At 45.1% G+C, this 20,040-nt stretch overlaps 1 protein-coding gene across 1 annotated transcript in view; it reads right to left on the bottom strand.

Annotated features, from left to right (window-relative positions):
- Positions 1-642: 642 nt before the first annotated feature.
- Positions 643-20,040, bottom strand: part of CPPED1 (calcineurin like phosphoesterase domain containing 1) — a 1,551,866-nt gene continuing 1,532,468 nt past the window's right edge. Inside the window, exon 4 of the mRNA XM_069645590.1 lies at positions 643-1,130. Coding sequence (XP_069501691.1) covers positions 901-1,130 — 230 coding nt within the window. The 3' untranslated portion in view covers positions 643-900. The remainder of the gene's footprint in view (positions 1,131-20,040) is intronic.

Raw genomic sequence — 20,040 nt, 5'->3', positions numbered from 1 at the left:
CAAAAAGCGAATAGAGGCAGCCGAGCACAGCACCACATAACTCCGCACTGCTTGGAGGTCTGTGAGCATTGAGCGTAAGAGTGTCATCGTTCAGTGTGCTCAGAGAGTGAGATCCTTCCAGGAGAGCATCAGGGGAGAAGTGGCAGGGCCGCAAGAGCCACTTCCAGTCCAAAAAAGTCGACTTATTATTGGCGAGCTCTGTTGAAAGCGGGACAAGATGTGATCCTGTGGGAAATCCCTTTCTCATGTGGGGGTTCTGTCAGAAGGGTTCATGACTTAGGCAAAGGATTCCGTCTATAATTGGGGAAATCGTCAGTGGGGTACAACAAAATAACCAATTATGAAACAGGAATCCTGGCTTACACATGTTTATGTCAGTGCAAACTACTCATCTTTTATTTATAGTCGTGAAGAGATCAAAAAGGCACAAATACTAAAACAATTTGGCACTCCACTATTAAAAATAAAAAGGTTCACCATAAGTATTGAAATCCACTGCAACGATCTTGTTTATAAAGTAAATCGTGTGCATTGAAAAGGAAACAGCTGTTGTGGTATCATGATGTGGTGCAGCAAATACTATGAACAAGATTCATGCCTTTATTGTTGTTTTGGTAATTGCTCAATTATTAAGAACCAAAGCATTGCCACCGTTTCTTTATTTTGTAACATATCATCAAAAATGAATGTATGCATCGGAAAAGAATACAGAGATTTTTTAAAAAGCCAATTGCAAAACCAACCAGGAATGAGACGCAAACATACTTTTTTTAAAAAAGAGCTTGATAATTTAAAATCACTTGATTGGTACATTTCCTAGTAGTACCATCGTACAATCATTTTTTACTGTAAATGTTCGTCGACGAGCAGCTTGCATCGAATATGTGACATTTACAGCGCTCAGTTCTGTTTCATCAGGTCCTGCAGATCTTCGTCAATTCCTTGGCTGCTCAGTTTACTCAAGCTGTAGTACCTGTGTACAATTTCATCTGCAGTGACGACTACTACTCGAAGCCCATGATCGTCTTCACCAAGCTGGCATCCGATTGCCGATGACACCACCATGTCAAGGCCCTTGTGGACCCCGCCAGCATTACGATGATAGTGACCGGAGAAGACAGCTTTAACACCTAGAGCAAAATAAAACAAAAAACAAACACTGAAATAATTCAAAGGAGTTCCATCATAAACAAGTCATTACCAAATAACCAGATCATGTTACAGAATCTAACTACAGAATAGTTTTTACATTGGAGTTGGGTGCAAGGTAGTAAGGAGAGGGAGCTTATTCTAGGTTTGAAAGCATGCTCGTTTGAAGCAGTGGATAGTAGTAGCCTTTGTTACATGGGGAATGGAGAGTTTAGGGAATGATCTAGCGTGGAGAATGTCCAGAGGAGAGCAGCAGGGTATAGTGTTAGCGTCGTATGGGGGTGCAAACTCATGTAGAGATTTGAAAACAAGTTGACGTTTGGAGGTGGGACATATCTGTCGTTTGGGGCGAAATGCTCGTAAATAAAAAGCTGTAGGCGTTTTTATCCTGCATTCGGCTTGGTAGAAATAATCGTAGCTCACAATGCCGAATAGGGGAGCAGGTGTTGCGGGGCAGTCCCCTCCTCCTGTAGTTCAGCGTTATGGGCTTAAGGAGGGTTTAAGGGGTGTCCCCTGCATACACATTAAATGTACAGTGGGGGACAAATAGAGAAACTCCAAAAAGATTGAGTATCAAAATGCGAGCAAGTCTTCTCCCCTATTTTGTAACTCTAGCTTTTCGGAGTACGATCTTTCAGCGTACATCCATACCTGTTCTTCACAGATGTACATACATGTGTTGTTAGCATACCTGTGAGATGCCACCAAAAGAAAAAGTGAGAAATAAATAAATAAGAATGATTAATAAATAAATAATAATGAATGTTTATGTGTTGTTTAGTTTTATAAAGAGCAGATGGCCACAACAGCAGCCTCAGACAACTTAACAAGTGGGGTTTACAAAGAAGGCAAGCAGGAGTCCCAATGAGTTTGGCAAGTGATTTGCTGATGAATGTGAGGCATTTGTAATCCCACATGTGCGGATATGATAGTAATGCCTTAATGTGGTATGACATCCATGGCACGCTTTGGCTCCCTGATGCTGGTCTTTGGAGTCTGACCGGTCAAGAGAAGGAGAGGTTAAGGGGTCCCATTATGCTCTAACAGCAATCTGCTTCTCATCGGCAGGGAGTGAGGGAGGGAGGTCGGGTGAGCCACATCCTGACTTTGGACTCAGCCTTCAACTGGAGCCACAGGCATTGATCTGCCTCGCTGAGGTGCATATGTCAGGTGGATTACTTGCAATTGCAGACAGAAGGAGATGATGACAGGAGGAGAGAAGAATGGGAGAAGAATGGGGTGCAGGAGAAAAATTGAAGCAGTTGGCAGGGGAAAAGCTCATCAGTCAGGAAGAAAATTTGGGACAAGGGAGTCCAGTAAAATTAGTAAGCAATGTGAGAAATCAGAAGGTGTCTCACCCACTAATCCCAGAGGAGGTGTCATCCAGGTGGCCAGGACACGCCCCCATTGCTTTTGGATCCAGTTCCTAGGGGTTGACCAGTTTGTGAGGATCACCTGGGTGAGGGGCGTTCGGGGAGTGGGAGTGGGGCACCAGATGGTGAGAGGCTGTATCCCTGTCCATGTAACACCTTTACCCCATCCTAGCAGGTAGGATATTTAGGAACTCTGCCCCCTACCCCTTTACAAACACTTTCACACGGACAGCCAGCTATGAGAGAAAACAGACTAACACCCGAGTAGTATGCCTTACTTGTCCCAATACAATGGTCAGGCGAGGTCAGGCAATTACTGATATCACACACACCCGACTTCCATTAAGCTTCACCACATGGATAAAAGGCAGAGCATGAGAGCACACTCGGAGCGAGGAAAAGCACATGAGTAAACAGCAATTTCGAGACGCCAGCTGAATGAGAGAAGAAAGACAGCAAAACAGAAGGGGATCACAAGGAGGGAAGTTCCCTTGACCTTTTTGACAAGGAACCGTTTCTTTCCAGAAACCTTGAGAATAGAAAGCGTAAGACCTGGAAGCCAGGCTGAAGAATCCTGCATTGTGTATTGGAGATAACTGGGGCTCGCCTGCTTCACTAATCAAGGCGGGGAGTAGCACCAGCCACCGTGGTACTGTCCTTGGCTCCAAGAACAAAGCAGCAGCAGTGAAATCAACACAGCACGTGAGTTGGGGAGACCGATACAAGACCGGTCTGTGTTGAAGCCAAGGTTACAAGCAACAACATTGTAGGCAAGCGCTGGAAATAACATTGTTAAAACATGTGTGCTAAGAGATGAAAGTAAAGTTCAACTGCTGACGAGTGATTGTAATTGGTTGCAATTGGTTATTTATAATGCACTTAATACCCAGAGGTTTCTAAGGGCGGACCCGGGGATCGAACATGTGTTGCTCCACATCGTCTTGCTTACAATTGGAGTGCGTTCCCCCTGAGCTATCCTCTGGGGGATATACCTTTGACACAGTGGTCTGGCACTAATTGGGTCGTCAATTGAAGGTCTCTGTAAATTATCCAGCTGAGACATGGCAAAAGTGAAAGTGAAAAAAGGTTTATATGAAGAAGAGAACAAGTAATTGTGAATCAAAGTGGTCCTGCGAAGGGTCAAGCAAAATCCTGCACACAGTTGAAAGTCTACGATTTTGATGAAGTAGAGAACGTTTGGAAAAGTAGATACATTTGGTCTGAGCCTGGCAGAGGGAGACCGATGGAAGGTTTTGTGTTAAAGTGGGTCTGAGCCCGGGGGAGGAGGACCCGGGTGAACAGTAAATCACCCGAGAAGTTGTATATGTAAAATCCTAAGAAGAAAGGAACTTTAATGGTTGTTGTGTTCTGTCAGGCTCTCTGTAATAATAGACTTTGAATGGCAAAGAGACTTTGGCACAGAAGGCCCTGATGTTGAGGTATTGAACTGCATCTTCGTGCTAGAGAAGCCAGAGAGTGTGCTAAGCTCGAGTGTGCCACCTTGTCTCGTGCTGAAACGTGGGGAAGGGAAGCCAACAGCTTGAATATCCTGACATTTCTTTGAGCACTTTTCTTTTGCATAACATTGGTTTGCACACTATTTGTATTTAGAAGTAAGGATTGGCAATAGGTTTATTAGTATAGGCCCTTTTATTATGACAGACTCGACTAGGACTGCGTTATTATTTGATGGGCATCGCTTGCTTCCATCTTTAGATTTAGGATTAGATTGGCATTTTTCAAACCCAATTGAAGTTTAATGAACACTCTTGAACTGTGATTACTTGTGCTGTCTTACTGTTTGATACCATACCTTCCTTACAGTAAGTAAATTAAGTGTTACTCGTATAGCTCTAACCACCACAACAGGTATCGCACCGCTAACTTTCCAACACAGACAAAACGGTCACAGCTATAGTTACGTAAATAAGACACTTTTCTATTTCCTACGAAAGGCCAGATGTGAGTTGCTCATCCGGATCTTTAGGGACAACGGGTTGCACAGCCTCTCCACTTAAACTTTGTTCTGAACGTCCCATGGCATTTTCCCACTTAAGCAAGGGGTAGGAGCCAGAAATGTATTCGCAAGAGAGCCATGGAACCTTTCCTTTTAGATATGCTGCTACTTTGTATTTCAAGGTGCCTGATGGTGTTTCAGCAATAGAGACTGAATTGGTGAAGTGCAATAATCCTAGGCACAAGGGGATGATGGCAATCTGGGTCCTTAATTGTAGCCCTTAAATACTCATACAGGGTCCTGTGGACATGCCTTGCATCCTCATTGGGCTTATTGCATCCTCATTTTGACCCATGTTGTGGTGCTGGCTGCAGCAAACACTTAGACTCCAGTGACACTCTCTGAAGCTTCTCCAACACCATATCCTCCCGTTGTCCGAGGGATGGCTCAGTGGCAACGTGCTCACTTTGAAAGCAAGACGACACGAAGCAACACAGGTTCGATCCCCGGGTCCGCGCTTAGAAACCTCAGGGTATTTAAGCGCATTATAAATATGCAACTAAGACAACAACAAAACAAAAATTCTGTAACAGCACCTCAATGCTCCTGGGCTGTGTGAGCGCTTTAAAAATGCAAATAAATAAATAAATAAATAAATAAAATATCAGGTTTCACACTCTCATGTGTAGCCTCATCCAATACCATCTGTCTTTCTGGCTCCACCTCTAGCCCTTAGGCACCTTCTCACCATCTTTCCCACCCTCCCTAAAATCCCCATTTCCATCCATCAATCATAAGCCCCACAAACACTTTTGGCGTGCCTAGGGTTAGTGAAGTAAAAAAGTCTTATTAACTGGGCTCAGAGACTGTTATGGGCCAACGCCTAAAGGGAGTTACTGGTTTCCAAAAGGCAGTATCATCAATCTAGTCATAAGCAATGTTCCCTCTAAGCTGTGCGCATGTGCGCTTGCCCAGCTTGCTTCTGGGTGTCACTCAGAAGATTTTTAGCAGGCACACAGACAATTCTCACCTAACTAAAAAGATATATTAAGGTACAAGGCACAACAATTACCTGGCATTTGCTTTCTCTTAAAATAACTAACTAATCTTAATATTCTGGTAACGTTCTACTATGCAAGCGTGACCTTAAACATCTATAAACCCCAACAGAATACACCCACAAGAGGTTAAATACTAATATAAAAAGTGGCTCCATGAACAGCATAATCTAACCAAGATTTGCCTGGACACATTAACCAAATAATGTTTCCTCCCCACCCATGACTCCGATACTTGGCTTTACCATGCTTTTACCTTGGGACTCTAACTTGTGCCCCAGAATTCATTTAGATATCAACCTCTTCCTCTTTTGGCTCTACGAAAAGGTTACCAGACTTGTACCGAGATCCATTTGTTTTATATTTGTTGTAATATGAATAACGTTCAAGTACCAGAATTTCTGTTGCACATGGCGCCTCACCAAAAGCATCACCCGCAATGTGTAAACCAACTATCAGCCAAAGATTGGTTACTGACTTTGACTAAGCAGTCTACTTGGATGTGTAGCCTCATTTGATGCTTCCTCTTCTTTGTACATATGTCACGTAGGTGTTTTGCAGCGGTCTCTTTGCAATTTAACACATTATGAAACTCAAATAATTTGCCATCTAAGGATTTTGAGTTGACAAATGTTGTGCTCAGCATCTCCTACTTTAATCCTGCTAACAATACCCTATATGTGGAGAGCAACATTGCAATATCATGTATTGGCCTGCAAGGGAAAATGGGTATCGACTATGCCTAGCATTACTCCTCTATAATATTAGGGCCATGGATATTAAGATAGTTGAATGATTTTCACAAAGTCTTCATCCTTTCCAAGTGTTCAGAGTTCCACTGGCCATAGACCTTAACAAATTGTATGGTAACTCGCTGGTATACAGAAACGGCTTCACTGAGCACTTGTTTAATATTATAGGTTTGTAGGTGTGGGGTATGTTGCAAGAAATCATGCATGCACTGCAAAATAATTATGTAAATGCCAATTAATTACATTTTCTTAAAATGCACAAAATATCAGAATGAGAGATTAAATATGTTTTGCTTGCAAAGTATTGTTGGTATGCAAATATACCAGTGAGTGTTTGCTGCTACAATCCCCCACTTTTTTACAGTGCTGTCAGCTAGTATTGGAGGCTAGCACAGAAGCCGGGGGATGAGGGAGTACAGGTGGAAGGGCAGGGGAGAACACTCTTTGGTGATGAACAAATCAGCAAACTTAAACAACTAAGTGACACCTTTCAGCAGGACAGGGAAGGAAATATGTTGTTTGTTTGATGAAGGGTAGGGAACTACACCTTGTTACTATCTATGCTCTGCTGCTGAAGGTTTTCTATATAATCATGTGTTCTTTTGTTTATTGACTCAAGCATCCCCCTGCAACTTATTTAAGTGATAAGGAATTATAGAAGAGGGGTCCCTGGTTACAGAGGAAGGCACTCAATCTGTTGTTCTGATGAGCATTTCTGTTAAAAGGCGTTATATATATGGGAGTTTCTTAAACAGCTCCCTTAGAAACCTCAGTAAGGCACTTGCTGTGGTGAGGAAGGGAGGGCACTCCTATGGGCTGTATTATGAGCCCTGTCATTTCACTTCCTATGTCACGGTTGCAAGCATGGCTCTGATAAGATGTTGCTCCCTACTTGTATTCAAATGATTTTTCAGAGAGTAAAAAAAGTAATTAGCTTTGCCACTAAGGATATGTTATGCTTATTAAAATATGTTCTTTCCTCTTAAAACTCCTCATGAGATCGGGCAGCAATCGTATTAGAGTTGCAGCTTTGTGGGTAGAAGCAGGGGTTAGGCTCCCATGTGTTCATTATTTCCCATTTTTGTTGGGCACATTTTCCTGTTTTTGGGGACTCAGGATGGATGGTGTATATGTTTCTTAGCTATAAGGCTTGTTTTGGGTAAGTGTTGTCACAACAGGAGATTTCAATGTGGATAGTAAGCAGAGGCCCAGGAATTGTGACCATCATATTGTGAGGTGCAGTTAGTCTGATGCAATTTTCATCATTACACATCCTTACACAAACTATGCATATTAACCTGGCCCTTGAATTACTTAAAGTGGCACACAAACTCATATTAGAATGTGTTGTGACACATTCCTTTTCTTTGCCATTATCCCCTCTGTAAATATTGTATTCTGTCTGAATAGTTTGACAGCTACATCAATTATGCAATATTGTTTTTTTTAATACACATGAGTGTTTTTCCAATGGCTTAAAACCAGTTTCCTCTGCACAGGAGTACTTTTGTTAGGTACTGAAGCAGATCCGACCAGACATTTTCATTCATTAAATTCTTCGGTTTTTCTTTTCCCCGGAATGAAATTGGGAAGCAGACCTGTGCTAGAAGATTTGTTGTATGACACACAAATTCAGCAGTTGTCACTTCTCAACAACAATGATATAATGAAATATAACATTTGGGGAAAGGGTTCAAGACCTTTTCAGTTTTATTAGTACCTGTGTGGTGACATTATATTGCATCTTAACCAATTAGAGGGCTAGAATTGTGGGCCTCCTCCTGGTTTGGATCAACAATCGAAGACCCCAGATTGGCTAAATACACCACTGCCCTCCATTTCCCCAGGCTCCTGTTCTTTACTCACTGGCCAGACCCCTTCAGGCCCAGTTCCTGCTCATCCTCCAACAGCCTCCCACCGGCACCCTTACTTTCCCCAGAACATCACCATCATCATGCCCAGACTCTTTCTCCTCGCCTCTCTGCTGACTCCCATGGCCTATAGAAATGGTAAGTGAAACCAGGTAATTACCGTCCAAATTTCCATGGTAGCCTTTTTTTTTTTATTCACTTATGCCATTCTTCAACCTGAAATAAAATTCAATTAGCATGCTAAACAACATTTGGGGTGCTTCTTTCATAATTACGTTACAGCCCATCGTTCTTGATTGGTAACGGCGCAGAGACCGCATTAAATGCCCTTGCTTGGCTTGGGCCTTTGACTTGGTCTCCTGGCTGCTACTAGTTGGGTTGACCCACCAGTGAGGGCATTATTGCTTCAAAGTTGTACTTTCCCCATGTATGCAGGAGAATGGTGCAAAAAGGATAGGGATAAAACTATCTTTACAGTACCAGACTCTTTAGTCCATAGAAATAGCACACCATTGGCAGTTTTCACTTATCTCTCGGATTAGGAACTTACTGCGGAACCCTATCAAGAAGATCTCCTTTATGAGCTGCGACTGCCCCTGAAAGGATTGTCCAGCAAACTGCAAACAAAGCGATCAAGTGGAAACTGGGTGCCTACGATAGGGGCAGGTTCCAGAGTCCCAATGGCCTCAGATATTGGGCTTTGACGATCGAGAGACAGTCCCTCCTCTAATCCAGACCTCTGCTGCATGATGTATCTGTAGGAGAAATGAACCCAGGAAGCGGGGCGAGAGGGACCTTCAGCTATGGAAAGACATCCACTCACTATGCCAACCCCAGTGGTCAAACATGGAGGATCTCCCATTCTCAGTCTCATCATTGGGGTCTGACACAGACACACACACACACACACACACACACACACACAATCACACCATCAAAAGACCGAGCTGGAGAGAAAGAGCAGCCACATGAGCGTAGTCCTTGGTTGTTCCAATAGACTTATCCTGTTTTCTACAGGCCATAGTACCCAGGGCGCCACAAATAGAAGTAAGCAGCAGTCCAGGGTGAACGAGTGACACTAGAGCTCAAGGAGACATTCCCATAATTAGGCAGCTGCCATGTGAGGGACACTTGATTCAGGATGGAGGTACATCTATTTGAAGATGTGGCCTATACAACCGTGGGAAGGTAACAAGCAATTTGGAAATCTGTACTGATCAATGCGCAGGGGGCGGGACCATCACCACCATCCAACTCTGGTTCAATCCACCCAATAGGAACATGTGTCCGAGTAAAGGCACTCATTATTCCAATCCCTATCAGAGCCTGGGCATGAAAGAGGGCAGAGACAAGCCCACTGTCAGGAACTTTTTAGAAAGGCTGACAGCGAGGTGGTGTCTGGAGCCAGCCGCAAGAAAGGAGGAAAGATCAGGGTAGGGTCAGGGAAAGGACAGAGTTGGAAGAAGGAAACATCAGAGAGAAGATACAAGGAAAGCATATCAGGACAGAGCAGGAGAAGGAGGGTTCTGTGTGTTTTTACTGCAGATATGTTTTGTTTATTGCAGGGCTTGCTTTGAATGGGAGGCAGTATGTTTTGTTGTAAATCTGAACCGGGAGAGTTAACTTTGAGTTTGAGCCAGGAAAACACAATGAGAATCTGGAACAGAAGGATGAAATAAAGAACCAAGCCAGGAGGGCCCATTGAGAAGCTGAACGGGAATAGGGTGGGCTCACTGGGAACTCAAGCCCACAGGACTCACTAACCACCTGAGTTAGAAAGGAGCCTTTGTTGGACTCCTGAGATGCTTCAGCCTCCGCTGGCATTGGAGAAATCCAAACTGTCAGCATGCATCGAACCTGGTACTCTTGGTTGTGGGGCACAAATAATGACTGCAGCCTGAAAAGGTACCCAGGACAGGTGAGGAAGCAAGCACAGGTCATCTGAAAGCCGAATAACCAAAACTCAAGAGAGCAAACGTTCTGCAACTACATCTTCATAAGGGCCTCAGGTCTGAGGATCCCATAATAACTGCAAATAATGTTTGGCGATTTTCAAACCCCGACCCCGAACTGTAATGAACTCGGCACTTGAACTGAGGACCATAGTCCTACTGGAGATCAGGATTGGTTTTGTGAAACATTCCCCCAAACTATTTAGTTTCCCCAGAGCCTGCACTATTATAGAGAAATACATCCTTCTTTGGTTATCCAAGGACATTGACAAACCCCTAGAACCGACAGAAGTACCCTGGGCACCAGTAGGGCTGACGCTGGACACAGGGGTCCATCTGCGAGACCCAGAGAAACGGATACAACTACTCCAGCCAACCCTTACCATCCCCCACCGCCCGTACAGCCACAACTAGGTTCCACGAGGCTGTGGAAAGGACAAGATACCACCAATCACCACACAACCGGGTGTATGGACACTAGCAGCGGCGCTAGTCATGTGGAGGGGGTGAGGAGCATGCAAGGTTATTAAGGGAGCGGGCGGAGGGCACAGCTAGATCCTCAAACGGCCTCGAATGGAAAATCGGGCACGTACCTCCTGAGGCTCAGGGTGTACAAGCATCCCGTCGGGTAAGATTACACGAGCCCAACCGGTTCAGTCCAGGATAGAGATGACTAACGAATACCATTAACAATTTCCTTCTCTGCATACACCTCTCAAACTCCAAACCAAACACAACCACAAACCTCTAGCGCAGCAAACCGCACGAACTTCACTACACTGCAACAACAAAATAAAAAAACACATAGACTCGCACATCAGCACACGACGACTACCGGCCGCATACACCCCAGGCCCAGCCGACGGAACCACCGGGCTGAGGCTGCCAACAGCACATCATTGCAATCTTGCACTTTTCCAGCCTCCACCCACTAACCCACTCTCCCCCCCCTTTTTCAGAGCCGCCAGAGCGCCAGGGGACCACTCCGGTGGTGATAGTGCGCGGTACAAATGACCTTTAACATTAACATTAACATACACATGCGCCAATCCCTGTGTTTAAATCCTACTGGGATCAGCCGTCATCTATTGATTCCTTGGTCTGTGACGGAGGCACTTGCATGATGCAGGCAGGGATGATGTAGGGTTCATGGGAGAGAATGAAAGGCTCCTTGGCTTCCAAAAAGGCAACCTAAGTGGAGTCATGGCATCAGCTGGAATGTTGATGGTTTGCTTATCCACAACCAAAAAGCAAAAGTCCAGCTGGATGCGTGGGATCAGCTCATTTTCACTCGGCGCAGGGGCTACGCGGATCCCAAACCAAGATAGCAGTGGCAAACATCCGGCTACGTTGCGCAGATCACCAAGCCTGCTATATAAGAATAGCAGCACATCCTTACACACCATGTCACAATGCTCCTTTTTGGCGTTCCCTTTGTTTCAGTTTTCGTGGTCCTGCATGATTTCTGTTTCCGCTCCTACTGCTTCTTCTGCCTCCTCTCGGACTGCTCTTTGCAGAGTTCTTACTAGCTGCCTGCTCTTTTCTCATCAGCTTCCCTTGCACGCAGTGCCTCGGAGGTTTGCATTCTTTGTCCGGTCCCCTACTTTCTGCAGAGCTATAATGATCTACAGCATCCAGCATGCTGTCTAACCTGCGCACCAGTGGTCTCCAGAATTGGCCATTAAGTGTTGCTGCACATCTGCGCTCCTCTATCGCAGTGGTCACCAGGAAAAGCCATCCATTTTGTGGACCAGCTCCCGCCCCCTCTCCCATTGGTTGTCATTGGCCCCTTAAGCCAATGGCTGAAACCGGGAGGTGGGAGCCGGCCCAACCACCTATGGCCCACAACGGAGCCCTTCCTCCATCTGCTTTTTCTTACCCCCTCTTCACTTCAAGCTGGAGCCCTTCCCTCTGCCCTCCAGCACTCATCATCTGCGCTGGATTTGCAACAACATTGCGCCCTGCTGGGGGTAAGGACTGGGAGACTTTACATGCACTTTTTGGACGATGCGAGTGACTTTCATCTTGGGCGGAATTCGCACAATTTTTCATTGTGTCATTTATTACTTAGCTGGTGTCTCCAGCATGATGTGCCCGCGCTAAATGTGATGCATAGATCTTTTGTTTTCACCTGATGCCCTGCGCATTGCCACCATGCCTAAGGCCCTCCAAGATGGCCGTGTGTTCGTACTTCTTGCGAAGTGTTGTTGGAATGTTTCCTGTTTTGTGGACCAGCTCCCGCCCCCTCTCCCATTGGTTGCCATTGGCCCCTTAAGCCAATGGCTGAAAACGGGAGGCAGGAGGCGGGAGCCGGCCCAACCACCTAAGGCCCACAACGGGGCCTTGTCTACCCCTGACCACCACTGTACGCCGGCTCGCCCCCCCCGTGAGTGTCTATGTGCCCCCCCTGGACCCCCGTGAGTGTCCATGTGCCCCCTGGGCCCCCGTGAGTGTCCATGTGCCCCCCTGCCCCCCGTGAGTGTCCATGTGCCCCCCTGCCCCGTGAGTGTCCATGTGCCCCCCCTGCCCCCGTGAGTGCCTATGTGCCCCCCTGCGTGTCTATGTGCCCCCCTTGCCCCTGTGAGTGTCTATGTGCCCCCCTGACCCCCATGAGTGTCTATGTGCCCCCCTGACCCCCCTTACCTGCCCTCTTAACTTTTCCCCTCCACAACACCCTCCTCTTCTACTTCTTCCTACTCCCCTTCCTACTTATTTCTCCCTCCTCTCAGCTTTCCCCTTCCTAGCACTTACTCCTATCATCTGTTCCCTTGACTTTTGATAGCAGATTTTCTGTCTCCCCTCCTTCCCCACCTTGTCCTTCTCCATCCTTCTCCCCACCCCTGCTTTTCAAATTTGCTCAGTAGCGAGCATTGTTCATCGCCTTCTCCCCACTCTTATCCCACCGTGCCAACTCTCCTCTTGTATACCTCCTGCACTACATCAATTGTCGTCAGACATAGTAATGTTACTGCTTGCTTTGTTCTCCTTCTTTTCCATTACCTCTTGCCTTACTTGTTCTATGCACTTGCACTATCAGAAATGTCGACAGGCCTATTACGATAGTTATTTTTCACATTCTGTATTGTTTCAAGGACTTTAACTGAAACTGTATTTTCCTATGTTATCTCCCTCCTTAAAGTGCTTTGAAACACATTGTGTATAGGCGCTATACAAATAAACAATCAATCAATCCAGAATCCTGTCTAACCTGCGCAGCAGTGACCTCTAAAATCAGCCATCCAGCATTGTGTGTAACCTGCGCACCAGTAGTCTCGAAAAACAGTCACCCAGCATCCTGTGTAACCTGCACCCCACTGATCTCTAAAATCAGCCATCCAGCATCCTGTGTAACCTGCGCACCAGTAATCTCTAAAATCAGCCATCCAGCATCCTGTGTAACCTGAGCACCAGTGATCTCTAAAATCAGCCATCTGCCATCCTGTCTAACCTGTGCACCACTGATCTCTAAAATCAGCCATCCAGCATCCTGTCTAACCTGCGCACCAATGATCTCTAAAATCAGCCATACAGCATCCTGTCTAACCTGCGCACCAGTGATCTCTAATATCAGCCATCCAGCATCCTGTCTAACCTGTGCCAAAGTGATCTCTAAAATCAACCATTCAGCATCCAGTCAATATTTTGCCTCTGTATCCTTACGATCTCCAGTATCAGCTGCTGGCCTTCAACATCTAAAGATTTTTCACGCATACTAGGGTTTTTCCACTGCTCCGGTGGCCCTTTTGTACCTCCCTTGGCCAATATCTGTTATTAATCAGCTACTGAGAGGGTGGCGTCGAGAAGGAGGTTGACCTTGCCACTACTCTGACAAGTAAAGAAGGTTACCTGCCATTTTACCCAAAACTTTTTTTGATGGATTTTTTACCGAAAAAATCCATTGAAAAAAAACACTTTTTTATGCCAATCTTCCCGTTTCCCTATTTTTTAACCCCCTCCCAATCCCCTCCACACCCGTTTTAATCCCTTACAACCATATATATTTAAAAAAGAAAAATCAGTATTTTTTCGATGGATATTCTTCAGTAAAAAAATTCATAAAACTTTTTTTCCATAAAATCACTGGCCACTGAAAAGAAGTGTTATGGTAAGACCTGATGCTGACAATAGCATTGACCCGCATCCCAATTAGAGGGTGCACCTTTCGCCATACAGGGGATAAACTAATGTAGCCCATTCCGTGACAGCTCTGTGAAGCTAGTGTCCCTCTTGAAGCATAGCACCATAAAACAAAAGGCTGCAGCCATCAGCAGTACCCGCAGCTCATGAGAGACGGGATGGATTTTGTAATTATTATTCCTTCTGGTTAGTCTGGCACTGGCATCAATACTGTTTCTAACGTGTTCAAAGGAGGTGCGCGTGAGCGTGCTGACACTGAAGAAACAGAAAAAATACTCTGCATTGGAGAAAGGGGAGTGCAAGGCCTGTATTGCAGGCCCTCTGCACTGGGGCAAGTGCAATTTTGTATGGTATTATCCCTAGGGCAAAAATGACCACAGTCCAAAACCTGTGTTCTTTCCCTACAGTTCAGCACCAGGACTACGTTGGCCCTAGAACTGATCAAGGATGACATTAGCACTAGAGCAACCAATAGCCTGGTGAGACATACAATAAAACGAAGACTTGTTTGCACTGGGACATTTAGCTAATAATACCTAGCCAAAATGATACTTCAATCAGTGCAAAGTGTCTCTAATTCAGGAGCAAATGTGCTGAGAAAGTGAAGGCCAGCTAGTGCTGTACTCTGGAGCCAGCTTTGATCCTACAGTCATGGTGAGAGACGCCCTGGCAGAGTTGGGGAGCAGGGTGGAGATAGCATGCTTGCCTTCATTTCCCACAAGTGTGACTGCCTTACCACCCACAAGGGCTGTCATGCTGGTGTTAATGCTGTGGATTCCTATGGAATCTGCCTGAAATTACCACCTGGTTAAAGCTGGCGGATTCCATTGGAATCCATTGCAAACGCATCCCAGAATTGTTACCACCCGAGGGCATTTAAACTTTTCAATCAATTTACTGGACTGGAAAAGTGAAGAGTAAAGGCAATTTCATCTATGTTTTAGTAGTCACTTTTCCACTAAGTGCCTGGATGGGATGTTTGCATTTAAGGGCACATGGAGGTGGTCGCCAGTTACATTTAAATTGAAAAAATGACCACCCCTGAGGGTTGTGAACAGTCTAGTTAATCACAATGAACCCATTTAGGGACACGCAAAATAAAACATTTAGAGAAGAATAAAAAACAAAATCATTATGTCTTGGCTGACAATTAACACCACTTGACAAGTGTCTAACATTTAAAAGTTATTCTTGGGGACTTTTTTGGGCTAATGCGCTAAGTGCACATTTCTCAAGTAGAGAAAATGTGTCATTCTAACAGGCTAACAAGACAGTTAGACAAATGATCTGCTGTCACTGCTCGGTGTGTGGATGAAATATTGCAAGCTTATCTTTTTACATTATGGAGCAATGTTTGATATGACTGAAATAAGCACTTTTGTACCAACTAGCTAGATGGGAACCGCAGTCGCATGAAAAGTATTTAACACTTCCAATTTAGATACAAAAGCATGACAGTTATTTCAGCAATCTGCGCTAATGCACTTCCCTGTGCATGCTGATAAATGCGGAAGGTAGTTTCAACGGGGGTGCCCTTGTACATCTAATTATTGCTGATGCGAATAGCTTCCACGATGAATGCAAATCGCTCCACAAACAGCGCAGTTTAGAATTGTGAATTAGGCAGAAAGGCGCATCATTTCTCAAATAGAATTAAGCATGAAAACAGAAGCTAAAAGCTTTCTACTCCGGGCGCCCCCATTACCGGCTCCCTGAGGCTGCATCTAATCCGCTCCCAACTTATCCTGCTGAAACAATTCTGCGCCAGATGGTAGAAGATACTGGATATTGGCTTGATGAGCCGTTCTCGGGCAAATCATATGCAGCGTGTGTAGGAATGGTTGTGCAAACTGTATTCATCTATATGCTTATCATCATTCCCATTGCTGGACGTGTCAAGCATCATTGATGCCTGTAATGCTGCCCCTTTAAGGGCTTCGGCACGAGGCGGAGTGACGTTGCACTCCGCCGCGTGCCTTTAAATAAAGGGGGCGTGCCCTGGCAGTCATTGCGACCGGGGAGCCCGAACCGAGCTGACGTCTCTGTGTGTGAGTCTGTAGCAGGGGGCTGGGGTCTCGCGGAACATCGCGTGGCGTATGCACTGCCCCACGACAATGCAGACTCAGCGGGTCCGGAGCTATGAGCCACTAGTAGCCTTGGTTTAAGGATCGCCCAAAAGCTGAGTCACGTGAGCAACCATTGAGGGAAGGCATTCGTAAAAAGCAGGTGACGGACGGTGCAGCGTCTTTGCTGGGTGAGCTCGCCTTTTCACCTTCTGCTCTTAATAAAGTGCCATTGAGTTGGTCAATTATACCATAACTGCTGTGATCATGTCCCCTCCCTGTTCTTGGGGTGCACACATGTGGTGACCCAGAGGGCCCAGTGCCGCCACAAGTCAGTGAATGTTGGGCCCATGGGTGGTATGGGGAGGAAACCCATGTCACCCCCACTTTGGTAACTTTCACATAGCAGGGGACAATCGCAGTTCTGTATCTCAGGACATTCTGGCAAGTCTAGACCTACCCCACCACACTGGTGCATAGGGCAGCACCGTTCTAAAATGTTTGCCCCTAACCGACGCCTGGGTGAGATTCTGCAATAAAACAATAGTACACCCCCTCCTCAATTAAGAGAGGCCAATGCTCTCTCTGAGCAGACCCAAACTTAAAAGAAAGCTTTCCGTTTATGAAAAAAGGGTTCCTCTGCACTCGACAATTCAAGCAAGTGTTTACATACTACTGCAACTTTCCTAGCTTTGTCAAAGGACTTCTCTCCGGAGTTCACGAGACCTACTGTGAACTCCACCGGATGTCAAGTCTAATGTTATGAGGTTGTGACTTCCCCCACACTGAGAGTTCAGCACGGGAAGGAGAGATTCATTCAGTGTTGTTCCCCAGCCAGGCATTCTCCCTCAATGGATACCATTTTTATAGTTGCTCGTAGGCTAAGTGGTGCAAAATGGCCCCAAAGCTTACCCAATCTTGACATCACATACTGGAAAGAGATGATCTCAGCACAGGCGGCATCCGGGAAGGTCAGGAGTGAAAGATTAAAACCCAAAATGGTGGATAGGCCACTTACAGACTTGATTCTGTCCCCTTGAGCACAAAGCAGCCTCGGGGCAGACAGCCAGTCAATCACAGCCTTCACCATTTTACCAACAACAGGCGTAGACCCTCACCAGATGGCCCACCCAGAGAGAGGAAAGAACACCCTATGAAAGCCCCCAGCTTCAGTCAGGTAGCGTGGGTTGATCTACACATTTGTGGCATGCAGTGAAACCTATTGGAGTGAAATGGGAGGAACGACTTGGTGGTACAGGAGACCCCAGAGAAACCTGCAACACGACTGGAAGATGAGCCAATATCACAGCAGAAACCCGGAGTATGAGAGTCCTGTGATTTGGTTTATCTTTTATCGTATCTCTCCCGAAACAGTCTTCTGTGCATCCTGTATGGATCTCCTGACACAGCCTCGCCCCACCTGGAATATAAGGGATTTGGTGCATTCCACTGAAGCTCTGGGGAAAACGTCAACATTTTGGGATTCACAGGAAATGTGCCCGCACTTTTTAGGGCCTCATTAAGTTTTAGTATGGTTCTAATTGTAAAAAAGTGGTGTTTTGAACGCCACACTGTTCTTAAAATAACACCTAAGATTGCATGTGATATCTATGGCATAGTGTACATATACTAGGGGTCAAGACAGGTTGAATGACGGCTGCAATTAATATGAAAGGCAGAAACAATATCGAAGATGATTCAATTAGAGGATTCTATACTGCTGGGGGGTTCTCCAGAGTATACTGACAAACACAATCTTGCCACGTTGAAGTGAACCTGGAGAAAGTGTTGACAGATGAGAAACACTTGCCATCCCTTGCACTCCACACAAAATTGATGTACATTAAAAGTGATATGAAATTAAACTCTCCAATTCCTATTTCATAAGTGACCAGCAGGTGTATCCGTGCTTCGCACGGTAATTACTACGTCGGTCCTAGTTTGAAGTTTATTTAATGAACTAAATAAATGCTTCTGTTTAGACAATATTGCTAGACTTTCCTGTAGGAGCTAGTGTGAACAAATTCTCTTTGTTTCCAACTCTGGAGAAAGCCACATAAAGGGTAAGCATTGCAGAACGCTTAAAAGAAGAAAATCAGGAAAAGGGTTAATGTTATAATTGTTACATTGTCTACACCATGGAATTTATCCACGTGGCAAATTTAAGGTTTGTAGCATGTCGAGAAGCATGCTGAACATTTCGAAGAGACACACACATATCCAAGCATTGCAGACCACTTTAAAAAAAATGCTTAAAAAAGAACTTAGAAAAATGCAGATGTTATCATGTTTATATTGTCTACACCATGGAACCTACCCACATGCGACATTTCAAGTTTGTAGTATGTTGGGAAGTATGTCGAACATTTCAAACAGACACACACATATATCCAAGCATTGAAGACTGCTTAAAAAAGACGATGAGAGAAATGTATATTTTATACTTTTTACATTATCTACACCATGGAACCTACCCACATATCAAATTTCAGGTTTCTTGCATGTTGGGAAGCTTTCCAAACATTTCAAACAGACACACACATATATCCAAGCATTGCAGACCGCTTAAAAAAGAAAATTAGAGAAATGTTTTTTTTTATACTTTTTACATTGTCTACACCATGGAACCTACCCACATGCCAAATTGCAGGTTTGTAGCATCCTGGGGGGTATGCTGAACATTTCGAACAGACAAAAACACATATCCACAAAATTCCCTTTTTTATATAGAGAGATAGTACGACCAAGCGGCCTATTAGAATTGAGGAAACTCCCTCGGCATATATTCTTATTGCACACCTAACGATTATCCCCGGATCCAAGTAATAATCTCGCCGTGAAAAAGTCGCGACTTTTTCCTGGCTACCAAAATTCTTTCCACAAATATTCTAGGAGGGGTATAAATATATATTATTACTTCCAGTCCTGGAATGTTTGGGGAAAGTGTTTGCTAGCCCGGAGGGTGCATCACTAATGCATTTTTTTTTAAAGTCGCCAACCTGACGACTTTTTTCATGGTAACATTATTACCTGATACCCTATCCCCTCCGGGAGGCCCACACAAAGCACCATCATATATACTTATTTTCTCCTGCGCAAAGTTTTCTTTTTCCCATTTAATACATTTTACGTACCCCATGCAGTAAATATTCCATGCAATGCCTACTCATAATTAGGTGGTTTTTAAAAATAGGAGGTATTTGAAACACCACTTTTTTACCATTACCACCTTAGTCATAATGTGGCTGTCAGTGAAAAGACAGAAGTAGGCCGATCAAGGACCTATGCCTTGCCACTGCGCGCTGAGGTTGCCCCTTCTGCTCCTGGTCTCTTCTCTGTCAGTTGCTGGGGCTTCTGTCTGTTCATGCCAAGCTGAACTGCCATTACCAGCTAGGCCAAGTCAGAAGATTCATCTGGAAGAGCAGAGGAATTTACAAGGGCCAAAAGCAAATGGATAGACAGAGGGAGAAAGGGAGGATCAAAGTTCAGGAGGAAATGTGGAGTAGTCAGGGTAAAGAGCGTGGGGTGAAGAGGGGGGAAATGAAGAGTAGGTTGAGTGAAGGGAGCTGCAGGGGCAAGGCGTAATGAGAAATTCGGAAGGGGAAAACACTGAGGCATGTGGAGAGGCTGAGATATGGGAGAGAAGAAGTGCACAGGGCAGAGCGATGGACGAGGTGGGTGGTTGGAGAATATGAAAGTTGACAGAACATATTAAAAATAACCATACT

This window comes from Ambystoma mexicanum, chromosome 2p (assembly GCF_040938575.1).
Source record: "Ambystoma mexicanum isolate Mex_15411 chromosome 2p, UKY_AmexF1_1, whole genome shotgun sequence".
Classification (NCBI taxonomy): Eukaryota; Metazoa; Chordata; class Amphibia; order Caudata; family Ambystomatidae; genus Ambystoma; species Ambystoma mexicanum.
Note: the sequence above shows the minus strand (reverse complement) of the source record. Positions and strands in the feature narration are given on the sequence as shown.